Raw genomic sequence first — 22,299 nt, 5'->3', positions numbered from 1 at the left:
ACAAAATAATCGTGATTTTCATTATTAATTACGTCTTAGACAAGAAGGATATAAGTTTTTGGTAAAAAATCTTTTTTAATACAAGATTTTTTTTGCTGACTGTACTTTTTGATGGTTGTACTTGTATTATCACCCAAACTACATTTGAATACCAAATTTCAAGTCGATGCCATTAACCGTTGAAGAGTTCCGTCCTGTGGAGATGATCCTGCCCGGACTAGCAGGATGTCACTATCAGATTGTTGTACCGTCACCAGATTTAATAAGTTTACCGAATTTCAAGTCAATCGGACTACTGGAAGTGGGTCAAACTTAACTTGCAAGATTTGACCCAAATAAATAAACGAACAGGGCAAGTTAAATAAAAGCTTGTAAAAAAAATTGCGTGTGAGGTACCCCGTATACATAATGCTAGTTTAGCCTTATTTTTCGTAGTACTTAGTATGCGTGCATAAATAACTGCCTTCTTACTTAAAAATAAAATAACTACCTAAAATAAATAACTTCTTACCAAAATGCTACATACCAATTTTTAAACGTAAAATAGATGACAAAATAAGTTGAAAAATAACATTCAGAGCAATTAATAAGTAATCTTTACTGCATTTGCTGCCAGTACAAGCTTTGGAGTGTGACGCGGTGTCAGTTGACCGCGGGACGCCACGCGTGTCCTACCGTCGGTGCTAGTGACTGTGACCGGATTGTCTAAACAATACAACACAGTAAGTTACGACAGTATTTAAAAAAAATATAAAATAAACCCTCATTTGTAACATCCACTGTTCACTAACTTTTTTTTTCTTTTTTAAACAGCCAGGAACTTTTAAAAAAGTTGTCACTGGCCATTTATATCGAAAAGAAATTTTATTTTTAATCAAGAGACTCTTTTCATGTCTCAAGGCTTTCTTTTAATGACATAGTTATTAAAGTATTTTCTTTGTTATAAGAAAGTTAAAACGAGCTCCGGAAATTAATTATTCAATTTATCAAAATAATAAAGTAAGTAAAGAAGTAACTATTAGAAAAGCCAATACAATACGCACATACTATAAAACTAAGTACTGTACTTGAAGAAAAAACAGTTAAATGAATCATTCGTTATTTAGGTTTAACTACGTAAATGGATCATTGCCTAAACTAGGCCAACGAGATGATCTAGTAATCGCAAGTTTAGTCCAAAACAGACATTATTTATTCATCAAATGCGTGGTCCTACTCGGTCTCATAACTAAACAACTGCACGATAACCTTATCTCTTTAGTGTTCTTTTGTCTTCTAAGAATATTCGAAAATTCGATAAATAAGAGATATCAGCAACGTTTTTAGAGTTGACTGTGAAGTTTTATAAACTTATGATAAATACCTTAAGGGACTCTACGAGGCGTGCAAGCTCGTTTTAAATTGAAAGCATCCCGTTTCATATTTAAAATAAACGTTTCTTAATTGACATGACGTGATTAATGAACTAAGACCATGTTATAACAGGTAAAATATTTTTTTGCTAAAATTACCTTGACGTTTCGGTCACATTAAAGCTACTGTGGTAATGTGTAGACTGATTTCAGTAAAATATTATTGTCTTAATTCATTCTTGCGTGTGGATGTGGATATAGGCATTCGAAATAAAAGACCTAAGTTTTTATTTTATTGCTAGTAGGTAGAGCAACAATTTTTATTCAGTGGTACCACGAGGAAAGACAATTCCTTCAGGTACCACTGGTGGAACTAGTTGGTAGTACTACGAGGAATAAGGGGTGTTACCAATTATAAGAATAAGTTAGTTGGTCAGCAAATAGCAAAGACGTTATGTTTGTTATCATTCATAAAAAAAATATACTCAGCGGCACAAAATTTGGCCCACTCTACATTGTATAATTTTTTACCCATTATTGCACATTTTAGGGTCATATTTTTTTGTCAGAGGTGATCGCTATTGTGAATATTAACGGACTCTACGTATTGTATGTACGGAGGCCGCTTCGCTTGCTATGGAAGGTAACAACAATATGGGACAAATGATACCAATGATTGACCTAGGCCCAAACTAAGCAAAGCTTAAAATTGGTTTTTGGAGTCTTTTTGTATTTTTTATTTAAATTCCAAATTTAGTTACTTTTACGGTCATCCCATGAAATCCACATCGAAAATACAATCTGAAACATAGATGCACAGAAAAACCAGAGAAACCCACGTCTTCAGTATTCCGTGCTGCGTGCTATAAAGCGCGTGCGTAATAAGTGACTAAATAAGAAACATAACGTTTTAAACTTTCGTGATTCTCACTCATAGTCAAAATACCATATACGGGACTTATCACGCTATTCTTACACAATTAATATTTACCTCGACGTTTCGGCAGCGTTACAGTTGCCGTGGTCGTAGGTAAATCCGTTGATAAATTAATTGTTCGTTTATACAATGATACAATTAGCATAATAATTGTAACGTTATATGTATTTCAACACTCCTTGGTCCACAAATCAAATTTAAAGCCGGCATGTCATGGTACAGAGCACGTTAGATCCGCATAGCTTTACAACGTCCTATTCCTCATTTGAAGACAGTCGAAACTCTACCCTGAAATAATATTTTAAGATTCAATTTTACAGTCGCACAAAACGAAACTTAGAACTTTGTCGTAGTGGACAAAATAGTAATGAGTACAAACACACATTTACAATTTAAATTGCACTATGAGTAAGAGTCAGTGAGGTCTAATTTTCGGTAGAGACCTCACGCACCGATGAACAATTTTCCATATTTATTGAATTAGAAAGAAGCTATAGGAGCTATAGGCTTTTAGAGATGCTTAGCAGGTTTCCTCACGATGTATTTCATTCACCGTAAGCTCGTGGTAAATATTTGAGATGTAATTTTAAATATGAATTTAAAAAAAATCAGTGTTGCGACCCTTGATTTTAACAGACGATCTGCTTTAGAGGCCACAGGAATAGGCTAATTTAATGTCTCTAGATTCAGTGGCTTATGCTGTCAATCAGTATCTCACATTTTTCTCTTATAAGAGCTATATGATATTATAGTGATATGGATTTCAACTAATTCCGTACGTCTATCTCTATTTTAAAGTCTGGTTATTAAATTTCTTGAAATGAAAATTGAACAAATGGATACTATTTCTATAAAACCTTTCAGACTTTTGACTATGACAAAATCTTACCATTCTTTACCTAATCTTATATTTGCAATTTATCATGAGCTTTCCGCTGTAGGAATACACCGCGAGGAAATACATCCGTGAAGAAATTCAATGTGGGCTCCACAGAAAACCAGCGGTGGTGTACATTACGTGTGGCAAGGCAACACATGTAGAGTGGAGGCCTTTGTGGTGTCCTGTCGTGTCACCACGTAACTTAGTTTTTATTGTTAGTTTTGATGTTTTAGTCTTATTACTGTACTGATGGAACCAAATAAATCTTTCTTTCTTAATTTATTGAAATTTCAGCAATGGTAGTTAATAAAACATGCCTTGACAGTAAATAAATAAAAAATCAAGGTAGTTTTGAAGGACGGTTAAAAAATTTTATTAATAATTTGTGGGTAGTTTTGTTTTGTTTCATAAAACGTATGTGGGTACTTGGGGAGTTACAGTGACAAGTTAAAACGGTGGTTGTGGTTCGTTAGTCTAACAACTGGTAGCATGGTGTACGGTTGTGTCACTCTGAAGATGAGCTCTGTTTGAGTTCGAAACGCGTCAGTGTAGTGTGGTGGTGGTGATAGATGGGTTTGTGTGATTTGTGTGTGTTCTTACAGTGTGGAGGTGGAGGAACTGCATGAACACGCATATTTTGCATAAGCTTAGCTATCGTAAGGTCGCGGGTGAGCAAGGAAATTATTTTAGTTCTTTCTTTCTTTCAATAGTGTGTAAAGTTCCCAATCCGCACTGAGCCTGCGAACTTCAGCCCAAGCCCTCTCATTCCGAGAGGAGGTCTGTGCCTTGCACTGGGACGTATACAGACGATGATGCGTTAATCATGGGTCAGCTTTATGTAAAAAAAAACTTTTCCGTCACTATACCTACATATACCTAGTTTTTAAACTTTTTTATAGCTAATGGTACTTAAAATAGGCTCTGAATCAGGGTCAAGATACCCTAAAGACCTCGAGGGTCCTCTGCGTGAACTTCAGATAGCGGTCTAGATTTCAATTAACCTAAAGTTAGGCAACTCAGCAAATACACTCTGGAATGATAAAAGCGTTACTGAAACTTTTTCATTCCACAACGCTTTAAAAGTTGGAGGAATTACACTAATTGCCAAAAAACTTTATCCTGTATAACATTACACGCAGGTTTCATTAAATGTAGCTCTCATTCGTACATAGAATATAAATCGTGAGTCCAATCAATTAGTGTGTCATGCTCAGTTAATGCCGTACTATATAATGCATTAAATAAATAAATAAAATATCATGGGACACTTGACACCAATTGACCTAGTCCCAAACTAAGCGAAGCTTGTACTATGGACACTAGGCAACGGATAAACATACTTATATAGATAAATACATACTTAAATACATATTAAACATCCAATACCGAGAACAAACATTCGTATTATGCATACAAATATCTGCCCCGGCCGGGATTCGAACCCGGGACCTCAAGCTTCGTAGTCAGCATTGACCCATTTGTTGAAAATAGTCTGAAAAAGTTTTCGGTCTCCATACATTGACTTCATGATTTAATTTGAACAATGTATCATCCCAGCCTATATACGTCCCACTGCTGGGCACAGGCCTCCTCTCAGATGAGAGAGCTTGGGCAGTAGTTCCCACGCGGACCCGATTGGGAACTTTACACACACAATTGAATTGCTTCGCAGGTATGTACAGGTTTCCTCACGATGTTTTCCTTCACGGTAAAGCTCGTGGTAAATTTCAAATGTAACTCCGCACATGAATTTCGATAAACTCAGAGGTGCGAGCCGGGGTTTGAACCCACGATCCTCTGCTTGAGAGGCCATAGGTCAAACCACCACGGCCACCACGGCTTTTCTTCATACTTTTTTCAACAAATGGGTCAATGGGGAGCATGAAACACTAATTTGGATTCACGGTTTAAATTTCATCCTGTATACTGAGCGGCAAAAAATCTGGCCCTCAAGTGTATGCAGAATCGCTAATTTTGTATGAAGGGTGGGCCAAATTTTGTGCCGCTGAGTATATTTTAATTTATTATGTATAGTAGAAACTGGCCTCCTCTCAGAACAAGAGGGCTTGGGCCGTAGTTCCCACGCGGGCCCAGTGCGGATTGGGAACTTCACACGCACCATTGAATTGCTTCGCAGGTTTGTGCAGGTTTCCTCACGATGTTTTCCTTCACCGCAAAGCTCGTGGTAAATTTCTCTCTTGTTCTGAGAGGAGGCCTGTGCCGTGCCCAGCAGTGGGACGTATATAGGCTGGGATGATGATGATGATGATGAGTAGAAACTGAATCACCAGGGGATTGCGTAATCTCGCATATCAATCCCGCGGGATTGAATGAGCAGCGGGATTGCAATCCCTAGTTACCGCTAAGTCTAGAAACACGAAATTCCAACGAAATACCAACTATTCGTTACGTTCACGCAAACGAAACTGATCTACCTACCGAAATCTAACATTCTCACTTACATACAGGTCGAACAGAGCACTCCTCCAGTAGATTAGAAAGATGATCCCACGACACTTATAGTTCACCAACCGCTAACTTATCCGGCTGTCTAATAAAACTGTCTTTCTGATTTGGCCAAATGTCGCGGTCAGAACAAGACAGTTGTATTTTTCTGGCAGGAGCCCACGCGTACTATTTGAGCGGGCGGACGTAGGTTACTTTTTAACTCGCTTTTATTAGCTACAATTGTAACTATGTAATCAAATCTATGAGTCGTATTGCACAAATTACTTGACGTATTGAGCGGAACTGTGTGTAAGTATATTAACTTAAGTAGATCCGATAACAATGAAATAGAAACAGGCCAGTGCGAGTCGAATTTGTGCACGGAAGTTTTTTGAAAAAAAAAATCATTTTGCTTATCTATAATATAAACTTTAGAAACAACATAATAAAAGAGGGGTGTTATAAGTTTGATCCCCATGTCTCTCTGTCTGTGTGGTATCGTAGTTCTTAAACGGATAGACAAATTATAATACGTTTTTTTACGTAAAAGCGAGCGAGTTTTTTGCGTAGGTTTTTAGCTATGGTTGATAAAAATCGGTCCAGCCCTTTTTGAGATATTAGAAGAAAGAACATAATTTATGTGGCACAACTTTCAACTTTTTCTTTTTCAAGTTTTATAAGCTAGTTACCTTATTCTGCTAGCTTTTCCCATTCATAGTGGTAAATTTTATAGCTGGCCATATCTCGCTGAGCACAGGCTATACTACGAAGTGCAAAATTCGAACTTCGAATCTTGCCGTTCCGCTGACGCTTTATTATTTATACGAGAGTGAGAGGGACGGTACGTACGAACTTCAATTTTCGAATTTCGTAGTAGCCCCCAGTCCTTAAATCTGAGCAACGGTCTCTCAGCGTTTCTTGTAGCACTTGCTACTGCGCCGAGCATGTGGTAATCGAGAGGGCTCCATTCTATACTTATGTCCTAGTCAACGCAAGCCCCTGCTCTGTTTGTGTAGAGCGGTTAGGTTAGGCAGCTGTCTAATTTCTTATAATCTCTCGTTGGTTGGTCCCTGGATCTTACGCTGACAACCTATCTGCGATAGATATCCTAAATAAAATAATAAATTAAAAAAATCAAAAAAACCCGACTGCTTTAAAAAATACTAAAAAGAAGAGAACAAGCCTAGTGGGCTAGAACTTTGTTAAGTAGCTAACTTACAGTTCAACAGTTGGGACCCATTAGGTAAGAATTTTTGAGCGTCACGATTTAAATGGGTCCCGACTGTTGAACTTTAAGTTAGCTACTTAACAAAGTTCTAGCCCACTAGGCTTGTTTTCTTCTTTTTAGTATTTTTTAAGGCAGTCGGGTTTTAGATTTTTTTAATTTATTATTTTATTTCACACTTTTCTGTGAAAATGATATATGAAAACGGTTATAACCTATATATTTTTAGAATGGGCTTAATTATTAGCTTTCATTTGATACCCCACTTGATAGGTTTGAATAAAAAAATTTTTTTGAAACTTACAATTTGGCGCCAAAAATCCGCCATTTTGATTTTTTAAGAATTAAATGTACCCAGTGTCACTCGCGTCATTAACACGAACCCAATGACGTATCATTTATCAAAACCAGTTAAGCCGTTGAGTAGTAACGAGAGGACATAGGAATAGACATACATACATACGCGTCAGACACATAACCCTCCTTCTTCGCAGTCGGGTAAAAACTACCCGCGGGATAGCGATAAACATATTCTTCGCAAACGATGTCGCGGGCCTGTTGCCAATTCTGAAGGGGAACCAAAGCCTAACGTGTACCTACACATAAGTGTAACACGTACATTGTTCATTTCTGTCACAGTACACGCGTGTATTCAGTACGTCACCTGAGATTTATGGCGCCGGCGTGCCGCGGGTGCCGTTTAAATTTCATCCCAAGCAATTTGTATAATTTCATCGTTACTAACTACGTCGAGAATGTGACGCGGGCGCTGACAATTTTTGAAGGTTATCTTGGCTTTTGTAATTAAAAATGTTGAAGTTATTTTTGGAATATAAACAAAAAGGTCATTTCATCATCATCATCATCATTCATTCATCATCATCTCATTCATTTATCATCATCATCAGTCAAGAGTCAGGAGTCATTTTTTGCGTGTTTTTGCAACGTTCGTTTGTTTTTTAAAAGCGGTTACGCACTACGTTCGATCCGAATTCGTGTAAAGCCGGTTCGGAGCAGTCGTAAAACTATTTGTATGTTTCCATGATCCGATTTCTCTCCGATTGAGTTTTTACTATACAAATAGTTCTACAAGTGCTCGGAACCGTATATTCACGGATTCGGATTGGACGTAGTGCGTAGCCGCTTTAGTAGAAGTTTCAAAATTTGTTTGTATACACGGTTGAGAAAGAGTAGAGCAAGATATCCTTTGAAAATTGCCCCTAAGCTTGTTGATTGAAGCTATATCCAAAAGATAACTTATAAATATACGAGTATAACAACTAAGCACAAAGTTTTAACCTTCTACTGCTACGTTCGGCATCGAATTAGCCCTAAAACTGGTTTTTTTCCAAGAATTCAATGCACAGATTTCAAATTTCGTACAAACATTTTTGTGACATATAGCAATACCTATATACCTCATATTTATTTTAAAAAATATGTATCCCCTTAATCACATAATTATATATTTAAAGAAAAAAATACCCTAAAGTTGGAACATTCTATTTTTTCACCCATTTTTTTTCAAATACATCATTTAATCTACATAGTATTCAAGATTCATCAGCTTATTACAGACAACCGACAATATGTGTGACGAGAGGCGCTTATAAAAATCATTGTCGGTTGTCATCGTCTTAAGAGTAAGTAGGGGGGGAGGGAGCAATAACGTATTACGTCATAGCAAAGGGTGGTAAATACTAGAAGTGACGGAAAAAATGAACAGAACATTGCAGCTTATCGAAAGCCCCAATCATTTTAGCATGTTTGACATCGTGATCAATCAAAAGTTATCAAAACAAGTTACGAAGTGCTTTATTTTAAACAACAAAAGCAATATCGGCGTGCTTAGATAATCTACTCATATTTATTGCTAAAAACATGGAGGTACATCTGTTCCCAATTGTTTACTTGTAACCTACGTACAAATAACTGGGGATACAGTACTGAAAATGAAATAATATCATTGGACAATTTACGTCAATTGATCTAGTCCCAAATTAAGCTGAGCTATTTATTTACATTTGCATCATGTTACAGAACGGCTTTCGTCCACTAGACATCCACCCGTGAACTCGATGGAGGAACAGTTAAAAAAAAAACATTTTTAAAATTTTTTATAATGTCTCCAAATATTTTCTAAGTAGTGTTACGTGTTTCCTTAACCGGGGTTCGTATGAATTTCCTTCCTATCTAAAAAATCTCATTTGGTATTCAATACTGCGATAGTAGCCCTCAAAAATTATGTCCACTGCGTTTCGAAACAATAGTATTTTTCTATTTTTAGCCCAAATATTTCAATAAACAATCACCATTCATTATGTCATTCTGAATAAAAAATAACGTGTATTTTTTTAAGATTAAACGAATAAATTAAAAAATATGCCTTAAAATTTAAAAGTGACGTTTTTTAAGCAGTACGCGTGCTCAACGATTTTTTGATTAAGTTTTTTTAACGTTTTAAGAAATTGGTTTTGTCAAATTTAAAAGTGCAAGCTAAAGTTTTTCAAAAGTTAGCAAGAATGAAACATGACATTTAATAGTAGGAAAACAATAAGAAAACTCATACAATTTAAAGTAAATTAGTAATATATAAAGTAATAAAAAAAAAAAATTACCAATGACCATAGGGCTAGGGCTGGTGCATTTCTCGCCCAACGTATTGGAATCACGATCCAGCGCGGAAATGCAGCCAGCCTTATGGGCACTCTTCCTCAGAGACAAGACTTGGGGGAATTGTATATATAATTCATTTATTTTTAGGTTAGCTTAGTGTAACTTCAATTGTACCTTTTTAACCTTTTTTTAAAAGTTGAAATTAAAATCACAATCAATCAATACATCATAATCATAATTATTTCATTTTATAACATTACCTTAAGCAAGCCTTAACAAGTGATGAAAAAGTAGTTCTTTAACCTGTCCATCGCCTTTATTAACATCCAAACTATGCGTAAGACAATCTGCAAATATCTCATTTTGTTTTTGTTTAGTATCCTTCGGAATTCTAATGACTTTCAGACACTGCAATGTAATTTAAACTTTTTAATCCGACCATGACTGAGCCTGATTATAAATTAAGGTCTTTAAGCATTTCAAAAAAATCAACCAAGTTTTTCTCGACATTAGAGAAATTTGGAATTTGAGGTTATTCAAGTTGCGAATTAGCTGAGAAGTTTTCGTGTGTCAAGTAGAAGTTTGTTCGTAACATTTTGTAAGAAAATGTAATGTAATTTTTATTTTCAAATGAATAATTTTAAGATTATGTATTTAGCGATCTTTGATCTTCGTTTTTTAATTGTTTTTCGCTGATCTGCCAAAGTGCCAGGACCTAATTTATTTAGGAAATAAAATAACCTTTACCAGTGCTGATTATGTAAAGTGGTTAAGTATGTACCTACAGGGAACAAGAGAAATATGTAGAATGACAGGTGACTACTGTTTACTATTAATAAGTACGCACATACAAATTCATTACTCAAACAAAAACGTGATATTCTAAGGACTGGCAATATTCATTGTAATCACCTCGTTCTTTGACCCTTTCCTCCTATTTTTACCCACCAACCGACAATACAGCTTCACTGGTAAATCAACCCTACAACTCCTAACATTATGTTTGTTTTTGCTCGACACGCATTTTGTAATACGACCCTTTTTATCGCAAGCAGTAGTGGCGCGCCGGTCAGTACTATCTGCTAGTGATAAGATATACATATTCCAATAATAGAGCTAGAGCTTTCTTTGTGTTGGGAACGATAGCAAATGCTTTCGGTAATGGCAATAGTCGGGACAGTTAGAGTATTTAAATACTGAGTCAAAACATCAAAATATGTCCAGGGGATAATAAGTGTGTAGTATTTCAAGGTTCACCACTTTCTACTAAATTTCTGTCATTTCACGAGACATAGGTAAGTAAAAACAAAATAAACAGAAACAGCATCATAAGTATCCGTCACATAAGATAACAGAAAATAACAGACCGGTGGAATAACTTTACAGCAATGTTTCGCTAAAGGATCGACAAAGGGTTTTCACATACCCGCAATATTTTTGAACGATATGTCCAACGCTACAGTCGTGGAAGATAATCTTTACACTATAGTACTTTCACCAGCATTTTCTGCTACAGTGCAGCATGCAATAATTATCTGACAGGTCCTTCTGGCCCTAGAAATAGAGTCGTATCAGATATTTATGCACGCTTGTTGTGTCAGATATTGGTACTATAGTGACTGTAGTATGTACCTAGTCACTTGGCGTTCTGACAATTTTACACATAGATTCAAATGATAATAAGTACCTTGATTATTTAATAAAACAGAAAATAGTACAATCAAATTGTATCTTTTTACATAAAATTATCCTAAACTTAAAATACTTACATAAAATAAAAATAAAACCAACTATGTACTTAAAGTACCCCCCGATGCTGGCAGCGTTTCCTCTTTGAATAGCTAAGCTAAATATTTGTCCGAGGAAGCTGCCACCTCTTCGGTCCCCTGTAACGTCTACTAACCTCTTAGATATTTCTTTGTAGGGCTTCAAAGACAAAAAAAGGGAAGTTTACAAAGGTTCAAATATATAATGACAGCGACAAGCTATGCTGTAAGCGTAATTATATCTTTGATTTTGACTGGACCAAGGGATAAAACAGAAAAATTATCCCTACTTTTCAGTAGTAATGATATTTAGAGCCAAGAGTTTTTTTTAAACATTTAAGTAATTAATTTGTCGCGACAAGGTAGGAAAATGTATTCTTTTATACAATCGGATAGCCCCAGTCTCACTTGACTGCGAAACTTGCGGTCCCGGGTTCGATAACAGGTCGGGGCAGATATTTTTATTCAAATTCAAAAGGGTATGTAACTTGTTGACTGCGGAACTCTAAAAATGACCACGCAGTAAAAAGTTATGGAACAAAAGCTTGCAACATAAGTAACATAGCGTTAGATATGTTGTTCGATACCGCTTTCGCAGGACAAATAATAACATTTTTCCGTGAGGATACTCCTTATCGCCGACCATGACCCCCCTTATCAGTCTTTTGGGGCAACGACCATTCTTTTGCTGATAAACTTGGACCACTAAAAAGTTAGCTCTTTACAAAAAGATACGACATCGCACGTGCTTTTATCTCGTACTATATTTATATGCACATTCATCATCATAACACGAAAAATGTCGAGCTAAACTCGATTTAAGACTTGAGTTATCCAGTTTTTTTCATTACATCCATAATTAATACTTAAAAAACCAGCTAAGAGCGTGTCGGACACGCCCAAGATAGGGTTCCGTAGCGATTACGAAAAAGTCGAGTAATATTTTTGTAAGGATTTCGTATCGTGTGCGGAGCGGAATCTTCTAAGTTTAGGTATATTTTTATACCTTAGGCTGCTATTTACTCTTAAACTACTAATAATTTTCAATAAATCGTAGCCGTTATAATATTCCTTGTAATTTGATATATTTACTACCATCCCGAATTTTTTCAAACTTTTCCACCCAACAGTTTAAATTTTAGAAGGGGCTTTATTTTCATGCAAATTTGCACTTTAAAGTTGAATGTTTCGCAAACAGATTACTGAATCGAATGGTTTTAAAAGACCCATCCAACGATACCCCACACTATAGGGTTAGTCGGGAAAAGAAAAATCACCCCCGCTTTACGTGTATGGGAGGTGCTTTCAATATTTTTTTAGTGTCTTTTTTATTCTACCACTTTGTCGGCGTGACTAATAAGTATATTCATGCCAAATTACAGCTTTCTAGTACTATCGGTCTCTGAGCTTAGCCGCTGACAGACAGACAGACGGACAGACATGACGAAACTAGAGACACGACTAATTATTTTCGACATGACGAAACTATAGAGACATGACTAATTAGTCCTAGTTGACTACGGAACCCTAAAAAGATTGAAAGAAAGAGAAAGCTTGTTAAAAAAAACTTAAAACATACAGAGACCTACTTAATCCTTGTCCAGACTTAAGACGGAACCATTTAATCCTCAAAACAGGGGTCCGCTGACAAATAGAGTGTTCTGCTCGTCTTGCGGTATTCGCCATTAGCTAAAGTTGGCGAGTTGTTTTACAGTTCGCTTTGTATTGTTGGGCCTTTGATTTAGGTTTATTGACAAGATGTAAATAAGACGTGTTATTTTGGATTCCATTAACTTTCAGGAAACATTAGACAGGTTAAATGAAGTTAATTTCCGAAAGACATTAGTGGTCTAATTCTTACTGTACCTAAAGGGTAAGCAAGAACTAACTATCCGCGGTAAGGTGATTGTAGCTGGGGGGATATTGTATATTTGCTGTTTGATGGCGTCCTTACGACGCCATGTTCTCCTCGGTCATTTTACGTTGTGTTCGCCAGCAGACTGTCTTCACACAACACACATGAATATAGCGAACATGGCATCGTTTAGGACGCCATCAGACGGCTCAGATACAATATCCCCCCCAGCTACAATACCGCCGGGTCACCTTATCTTTAATTCACACATGTGTGTGAGTGACTTTATTTGGGTGTGATTATTTGTGTTTGTGTGTGAACTGAGTGTGCCCCACATTTCCAATGCTTCTTCATGCTTCTTCCGCGAGTTTTCATCTATGATAGCCGTAGCACTGCAGAAACCTAGTGTGTAGTCTAACAAATAGCTGCCGTATGAAGCTCTACGCCAACAAATATCTACACCTGGTTCAAATTTAATACAAAGTTAATAATTAGAATCTCTCGTTCACTGTACAAATGATAAATGTTCCATTCTCGCCGGCTACCATTTTCAACGGAGCGCAAACTTCCGACCGCAATCTCACTCAGCATATTCGATACTTAGTTCAGAAACTTTGCATCCATTCCACTGGAACAAATCGAATAATACAGAATGTAGGTAGGTAAACAATAGGTGCCTACGAGTATTCCCAAACTCAAATGGTTACATAGAGGTCTTTTGAAACGCTTAATTAAATGGCTATTGTACGAATTCAGTTTAATTGTTTTCAGATTTTCAAGCGTTAATACCCTAATCTTATAATTAAAAGTTAAATTTCAATGAATTTCGGGAGCCCCGTCAAAATATAAACTTTTGTTGCGAAACATGGTTTTATCCAGCGGTAAATTTGAAACGAATGGATGCTGAAGAGTTTTGGAACCGTTAAGAAGAACTGTTGCTCGATGTTTAAATATTCAAACTTTTACTTATGCAATTTATGGTAGCCACAGTAGCTTTACTTGCACAAATGTACTGTAGTGCTGGCTTGTTTGGAGCATTTTTCACACACCTCGATCGTCTCTCTTTGTTTTGTTGGAATAAATCGAGATGACAAAACAATGGTGGAATGAATTAATTAGTCTTCAATGGCTTCAAGGATGGAACCTTAGGTGTGAAACTTAATCTATCAAGGATATTCAATTCCATAACGTGGAACATATGAAATAACCTTGGCTATAACAATCAGGAACTTGCGAAAGTCTCGGCTAAATACTTAGCATACTTAATTGGTATGCTCTTGGGCAAACTACAGGCGGTAACAATGTTATAAGTACATCGGCTTCTAGTTGAAGCTGAGAAATACCGTAAACTGACTATAAAATATGATCCAATTGTTTTGTTTATACTTTTTATAACAAAAAGTGAACCAACTACCTACAATAAAATTCTTCACAAAGTTTCTTGTGTTCACAAAAGTTAATGAATGTAAGGTAAAGTTTTTGACATGCTAACACTCAGTAGATGATAGCTTGCTGTCACTTCTTTAATTGTTGATGATATAAAACCAAAAACGGTAGTTATATGCTAGGATAGTGATAGATTTTCCCGTAAAATACACAAGACCAGCAAACCCATTCCAAGTCTTGGAAGAAAATCTCTTTTGTAACGTCAAGGATCTACTTAGTAGTATCTAATACATAACCCAAACCTAATTAAAATTAATTATTAAAACTACTAAAACACTATTTCATAGAAACCTGTAATTTTTTGAGTCTGTTGCTTTTCAAACGTATTTAAGTTTTTAGCAACAATTTTGCTTATTGACTAGACAACGTCTCAAACCTTTTTTTTTGTTGCAGGTGACGTCAAACCATGTTATAGTGTCTGTGCTTTAATAAAACAACATGTGGTGTCGGTGTCGTCACGCGGCCGCGGCGGTCGGCGCGTTACTGACTGTTCTCTCGTGCGCCGCGTCCGAAGTAAGCTCGGAGGAAGGGAGGGAGTCCCACAAGTATACTATAGATGAGCTGATAACTTTGCACGTAGATCACAAGGACTCTGGGGATCTTGGGATGGATCCATGTAAAGCTGGTAAGTAAAGCATTTTTTTAATAATAAAAACAGTACATTGTTCGATACTTTTTTGTCATTTTGTGTTTGATATGTTAATGCTCAATAGAAGACACCCTGCTGTCAGCTGTCACCTCTTTTGCTTATAACATACCTCTAATAGTGACAACTACTGAGACAGCGACCAGCCACTTGTACATCTACATAAATAAACATTAATTTTCATCTGACTTGTCTGCTCGCCAAATATTGTAACCAAATTAAAATCACGAGATTTTGGAGGGCCTTTTTACAAAATCCCGTTACGCCGTTTAAAATAAAATGTAGATTAAATTAAACGAGTTGGTAAGGGGCGTCGGTCCCGGATATCCGACGTGGACACCTTATGATTGGAATGATTGCCCTGCGAATTTCAAAGCTTCATTTAAGCTACGGGAAGAGTGATGAGCTAAAGCGTCGGTATGTTTTATAGTATTTTTTAATAACAGTTGTATAAGAGAGGTTGAAAAACGAGTGGCGTGGGACAAGGGCGTCGCCAGCCGATGGCCCAGGGGGGGAAAGTTGATATGGAGAATGAGAATAGTAGATTGATAACCAAGGGTGGAAAGTGACCTATTTCACCCGAGTTAGACACTGCTAGGAAAGTAAAATACTACAAAAAATGAGAATAATAATAAATTTAATTTATTTATATCCAACCTCTAACGGTACCTTTTCGACCTGGCCACTTGCCACGGCTGACTATAAAAAAATCGAGTTGGTCACGACCAAGGAGCTTATATACAAAACTGGAGGTTGAACGCCGAACGAAGAAGTTTGACTTTTATTACTTACTAGTTACTTATTTATAATATATTCCATCTCTCTCTTTCACATTTCACGAATGACTTCCATCTCTTCCTTAACCTAAGTAAAGAAAGAGATGAAATATGTTCGTGACGTAATAAAGATCAAATTTCTTGTTTCAAACGGATGTTCGGCGTTCAACCTCCAGTGTTGTATATAAGCTCCTTGTTCACGACGTGCATCTAGATGGCCATGCCGAAACTTAAAAAAAAAGTGTAATTGACGTAACACAATTATCTTCGACTCCGTGGCTAACCGAAAAATTAAAAAAAAATTACTTTCCACCCTAGAGATGAAAACGCAATTTTCCACTCGGCTATCTACCCATGAAAATTAAACTTTCCGAACAGGAGAGATGAAAAAGTATGAATTGTAGGTATTTATTGGAGTGAATTCATTCGAGATTCGGTTTCGACGTACAGGAATGATCGATCAAGCAAGTCAAAGTAAGTAGGACTGGTTTGGTTGCTTTACATTTGGCAACTTTTTAGAATCTCTAGGGGTGAGGGGGGGTAGCTGTCATTCCCTGCTCCCCCTAGCGACGCCCATGGCGTGGGAGATAGACTTGCGTACTTTTAATTCAGAAAAATATAAACTGGGTTATTCCAGTCCACGTTAGCGACCATAAATCGATAGTTTGATGACCGGGCGATGAGTATTAGGACACAGAAAGATAGTAATATCGGCTCTAGAGTTTAAATTCTAAGGCCTTGTAGCTCTATATCTGTGTACTTAGTGAATTGCATAATACCACAGGCTATAAAAAAAAACTCGTTTCTGGGAAATTGTGTAAGTTTTTTTATGTGTTATATTAAAAAAAATGATTAAACAAATACAAAATTCAAATCCACTGTCAAGAAGTAAGGCGTATTATAAAACTATTGGAACAAGGACAGGGATGTTTTGAAATAGGTAATTCGGATGCGTGTTGGCGATCTCTAGTCTCAAATCATCATCATCATCATCATCACCGGTTTCAAATATACTGTGTTAATCTACTGTGTTGATCCTGATAAAATTCCCACACCGAGGATCCTATATCGCAACACCTTTCAAAAAATCTCGTATCTCAAATCAATGCAACAAGATTGACCCTTGAAATAATCTCCTTAAAGTTCGCTCAAAAAATTATTCATTTTAAGGTACGGACTTTTCAAACTTTTGAAAATAGTGACAATATGAAAATTGCCACCGCTCGTCTCCCACGCTTTAGCCTCATCCTTTAGAATTTCAATGAAAGAGGGTTGCTTTTTATCGCCGTCCGTTGATTTCTGTTTTAGCACTTTTTAATGGCTGAGCCTCGAGGTAGAATTTAATTCTTTGTTATTTCGGCATCCAGAATAGTTCAGTTTTGAACTGTTTTAACAACTTTAGACTTTTGGCATTGCGTTTACAGTACGATGGGTTTAATTTTGATTGTTATTAGGTCTTCATTAAGTTCCAACTGTCACTTGTTTTACAATGAAAACATAATACCAACTTAGCTTCCAAAATGTTTTAAATTAGCAGTGTCGTAACATGGAGAGTGACTTGGTCACAAGCCCCTGAATAAAACCCAAGGGCACCTAGAATATAATGACTTTTTTCATTTGCAGTACGTATACCCTAACAATTAGGGCCTTACATTGGACAGGGTCAGCGGCTTAAGCAAGGAGGTTAAACGCTTTAATACAATCTAAAATGAGTCAAAAATTTGGTCAAATTAATTCATCGACCGATCATTTATTTAAATGATTCACGAAATCTGACAATAAACGAATCTTACAGGACATACTTCTAGTAAATAAATTACTAGAAGTATGTCCTGTAAGATTCGTTTACTTAAGTCTGTGCTTAAGATGACTTAATATAAGTACCTATCATTTGACTAAAAACTTATCTGAACAATTATATTCTACCTGCCATTACTAGTTATTATACAATAAAATACAATACAAATTAAAAATTTTACATGTCAAATATTCAATACTAATATTCTTTATTGATCACCAAAAGCAGTATAGTGACATTAGAAAAATAAAAAAAACAGGTAGACAATAATAGGCGGTCGCTAAAAAGCTAAGTTATTAAATATTAGCTGTTGCACATGACTTTGTCTGCAAAGAATTCGTTTATCCATACATTTTCATGAAATAAGAACTATCCAATGCCCTTTTTAGAGTCTCAAGTTATGTCCGTAGGTACCAAATTTCATCACGATTGGTTCATAGGTACTTCAGCCGTGGAAGTGTAACAAACAGACAAAATAACTCACATACGCATTTATTAATTTGTGTACGATGGTTTAATAAAAAAGCTTTTATAACGCTCAATTAGCCAGATAACTTTTTGAATGGAACTAATTCACTAGGTACACTAAATACTTTAATGAGAAATGAAAAAGAACTCATGCTGTCAACATCGACTTTGATAACATTTACTAAACTAACCGGACTGAATCGGTAAAATACTGACAATTTTATCGGCACGGACCGGACACGCTGCCATAAAGTGGAATCTGGCACTCCATAAACCTTTAAAGTCAATAACGCGGACCCTCATCAAGCGAACCGTAAAAATCGGACAATACCGGCAGATACCGGTTTTCAGCCCTCGCCGATTTATTCCGAATGGCGATTGAACTTTTTTCCACCTCTATTTGTTTAATTGTTGATCGGGATCTTCTGTCTTCTATGTTTAACTTTTTCGATTTCTTTTGTGTGTATTTATATTATATTTAAATGTTTGACGTTGGCACAGATCTCGAAATACATAAATGACAATTTTAAAAATGAAAATGTTTTTGAGTGTACAGTTAAGTGCAAAGATATCGACACGGCAAAAGTTTCAAAAATATATACACACGACTTTATGCACTTAGCATTAAGGTCGTGTATACATATTTTTGTAACTTTGGCCGTGTCGATATCATTGCACTTGACTGTCCTGTTAAAGAGCGTTTATGTGTTCTTAATTTGGGAATGGATGAAAACTTTAGAAATGCTTGAAACTTTTTTTATCGATAGAAATAACCTTTCTAATTAACAGAAAAAAAATATTAGAATTTTAAGTAGCATCAATTAATTTTAAAAAATGAAAGAGTTTTCTTTACCGCCAAATTACGATAGTCCGGTCGATAACGGGTTGTTTCATAGGTCAGAAAAAATAAATGAAAAAAAGAAGAATTTATGTGACTGACTTGTTCGTTTTGACGGGTGACACTCTTTACCGGCCCGGATATTTAACACCGACATGGAAATACCGACCCTGTTCACGCATGTACACGCCCATAGAAGCTCATATCAGTAATAGTCACAGTCACAGGGCAAGGAAACCAATAAAAAGTTCTTTAAAAAATATATTCAATGTTGTATACAAAAATGCAAAGTCACCTACAACTAAACAATTCTAACATAAAGAACTCAATGCGCCACTTTAATCAAAGTTAAACAAAATCAAGCAATCAATTAAAAAAAGTGTCATTTTCTAGCCAGAGCGTTAGCGTAAAAAGTTTTGAATTTAGAGCGCTGTCACTTTGAGCGTTTTTAATTTTGTTTTAAACCGCGTCCAGAAATTGAATTAATTTAATCCAGCCAGAGTCTATGCTCGATTTTTTGCCTTGCTCGCCAACTCGGCAAAAATGCAAGCACTCAAAGCGCTTTTGATGTTGTAGTACCTACCTCATTTAGGTGATGTAAGACGTCGATACGCAAATTCCTGTGAGTTCGAAGCCACTCGAACCACTTGACTGGTCAGTGAGACCGTAGTCTCATACAAATATGTTTTTTTTTATTGTTTTGCGTATAACTACTTGCTGCGATCGAACGTGAGTTCTTGTCAAACTGCGATAAACATTGGTACGTCACTCTATCTCCATGTTCGCTTCGGTCTGCCTATTGTTTTGATATCTATAAGTACCCATTTTATGATTTAATTTCGGGTTTTGTTCCGCGTACCTTGATTTTAGAGAAGCTCGATACTTCGGCACAGTTGAACCCTTCAAATAGCGAACCTACCGTGTTAAAAATAAAGTTGTGTTAAATACTTGTGATGTATAGATATCATTTAATAATATTGTAAATCTGTTAAAAAAAAATATACCTCGTTGAGTTTCTTGCCGGATTCTTCTCAGCAGAGGTTGTTCCGAACCGGTGGTAGTTTTTTTTGACATTCATAAGTGCTTGTTGTAGCCTAAATTGAATAAAGATATTTTGACTTTGACTTTGAGTTGCATGCGCCATGCTCACTGATGTTGATTCTGTATAATAAAGGTACGCGGAACAAAACCCGAATTTAAATCATAAAATTAATAATGACCGCTATAGTCTATATTGACCGCGATAGTGTTTCTCCATAGGTCGTTGCTTAAATCTGTGGCTCTCCAAGAGGTCAAAATTAAAGGAACACGTCTCAAGCATTGTCATCAGTGTCATCACTGACAACACACACCATTTGTGGACACAGTGGTTATTACTTAAAGTACGTTCAAGTGACTCTCTTGCACGTATACAACCTTGAGTCATGAAAAGCATACACTAAAATGTTATTTGAATTAAATTTGTGTGGTAGCCGGATTCAAACATACAATTTATTAAATTTACTGAGAATAACTTAGGTACAGTTCAAAGGATAATCAAATCAAATTTTGCAACATATTTTGGTCGTAGAGTACCTACTTAATAGAAGTATACTGAACTCTGCCGTTTGTTTGATGTAAGGGGCTTAAGATTTTTTTTTAATAAACATCAAAGATCGCATTCTCAAGTATTAAATATTTTGCCATGTAGAAATAATTCGGCGCAAATATGTATTGGTATGATTATAATATAATTAAGATAGAGTAACAATTATATTTATGTGGAGTTTGTAGGGACGTAGAGAGAAAATAAAACTTTATTATTAAAAATAATTGTAACAAATGACTTTCTGCCCAGTTTCTTACGGCGCATTCTTCTTGACAATAATGGTATTTCCGAAAGCGCTGGTATTTAATAAAAAAGTGACCCGTCAAAGATATCTTTGCGGTCTTAGAGCATTTTCAGATTATTCGATCCGATATTGGTATCGGACGCCGATACCAATATCGGGGTATAAGTAAAATATATGAAATATGTACCTGTCTTTCAGATTATCCGATCCGATGTCGGATAATATTTCATACCATATTGCTTGCCCCGATGTCGTATCGTATCGGCGTCCGATACCGATATCGGATCGGATCGGATAATGTGAGAACGCTCTTACAGGATAAACATTAGGATTATAATTTTAGGTATAGATATTTTTTTGGGAATATTGTATTAAAAAAATGATATAAACAATTAGAAAACTTCCGACTAACTGAGATCTTCTCGTTATGAAATCAGTTAAAAAATTGATTAGTAGAAATTCCGTATTTTTAACCCCGACGCAAAAGTGTTGTCAGGTTGTAACTTTGACCACTATGTGTAAATATGTGTGTCTTTCTGACGGCATTATAGCTCTCAAACGGAGGGACCGATTTTAATACGTTTCATTAGTCGAAAGCTAAAATTTGAATAAATATCAGTGCGTCAGTTTTTGCGATATTGAACTTTGACATAACATTATCCAGGGGGGTTTTAACCTAATCGTCGTCTGCGGAATCTCCTTCCTTTTTTTCGTATGTTTTTTTCCCGCCATTATATAATTTCAATTAAAAAAAAATACAAACAATGGAAAGTTAAGCTCCTCCTATTTTGAAGTCTGTTAAAAATACTAATTTCTATTTTCAGTTCGTCTGAACGTAGATTTGAAATGTTCCAAGTCAGCATAATCCTTTTAACTACGTAATAATGCTTGTTACTTCATAATAGTGAATAGTTGTAGCACAGCCGTAGAGCCTGCTACGAGCCTACGCTTAATGCTACGGCGTAGCACAACGGCTAATCTTTCGTAAGCTTTCATTCGTCATTAATTTTGATTACGATTTTGTCATATTAAAATGAGGTCAGTATTTTTTGGGTTAAAGCAGGTTCAGGAAAAATAGGATATTTTGGCGGCAAAAAATAAATATGCATCAATGAAAGTTTGTTTAAAAAACTTTAACTTGGCACCAGAAATGAGGATGAGTGCTACCAAGGACTGGCTTAGAAGTTTGTTTTTTTTTCACATCTTCAAGGGACTACTTCGGACGGACGGACAACAAAGTGATCCTATAAGGGTTCCGTTTTTTCCTTTCGAGGTGCCCTAAAAATGATACAAAATAACCGAGCTCATCAAAATCTGACAAATCGTTTCATAAATATCACACTCATTTTACGAAGGATCTCTGCAAGGGTCGGTGCACACCGCTTGAAACATTATTATCCGAACGCATTATAGATG

At 36.1% G+C, this 22,299-nt stretch overlaps 1 protein-coding gene across 1 annotated transcript in view; it reads left to right on the top strand.

Annotated features, from left to right (window-relative positions):
• The first annotated feature begins 635 nt into the window (after positions 1 to 635).
• Positions 636 to 22,299, top strand: part of LOC141427286 (bone morphogenetic protein 1-like) — a 101,215-nt gene continuing 79,551 nt past the window's right edge. The window contains exons 1-2 of the mRNA XM_074086582.1: positions 636 to 722; positions 14,919 to 15,150. Coding sequence (XP_073942683.1) covers positions 14,964 to 15,150 — 187 coding nt within the window. The 5' untranslated portion in view covers positions 636 to 722; positions 14,919 to 14,963. The remainder of the gene's footprint in view (positions 723 to 14,918; positions 15,151 to 22,299) is intronic.

This window comes from Choristoneura fumiferana, chromosome 4 (genome assembly GCF_025370935.1).
Source record: "Choristoneura fumiferana chromosome 4, NRCan_CFum_1, whole genome shotgun sequence".
Lineage (NCBI taxonomy): Eukaryota > Metazoa > Arthropoda > Insecta > Lepidoptera > Tortricidae > Choristoneura > Choristoneura fumiferana.
Note: the sequence above shows the minus strand (reverse complement) of the source record. Positions and strands in the feature narration are given on the sequence as shown.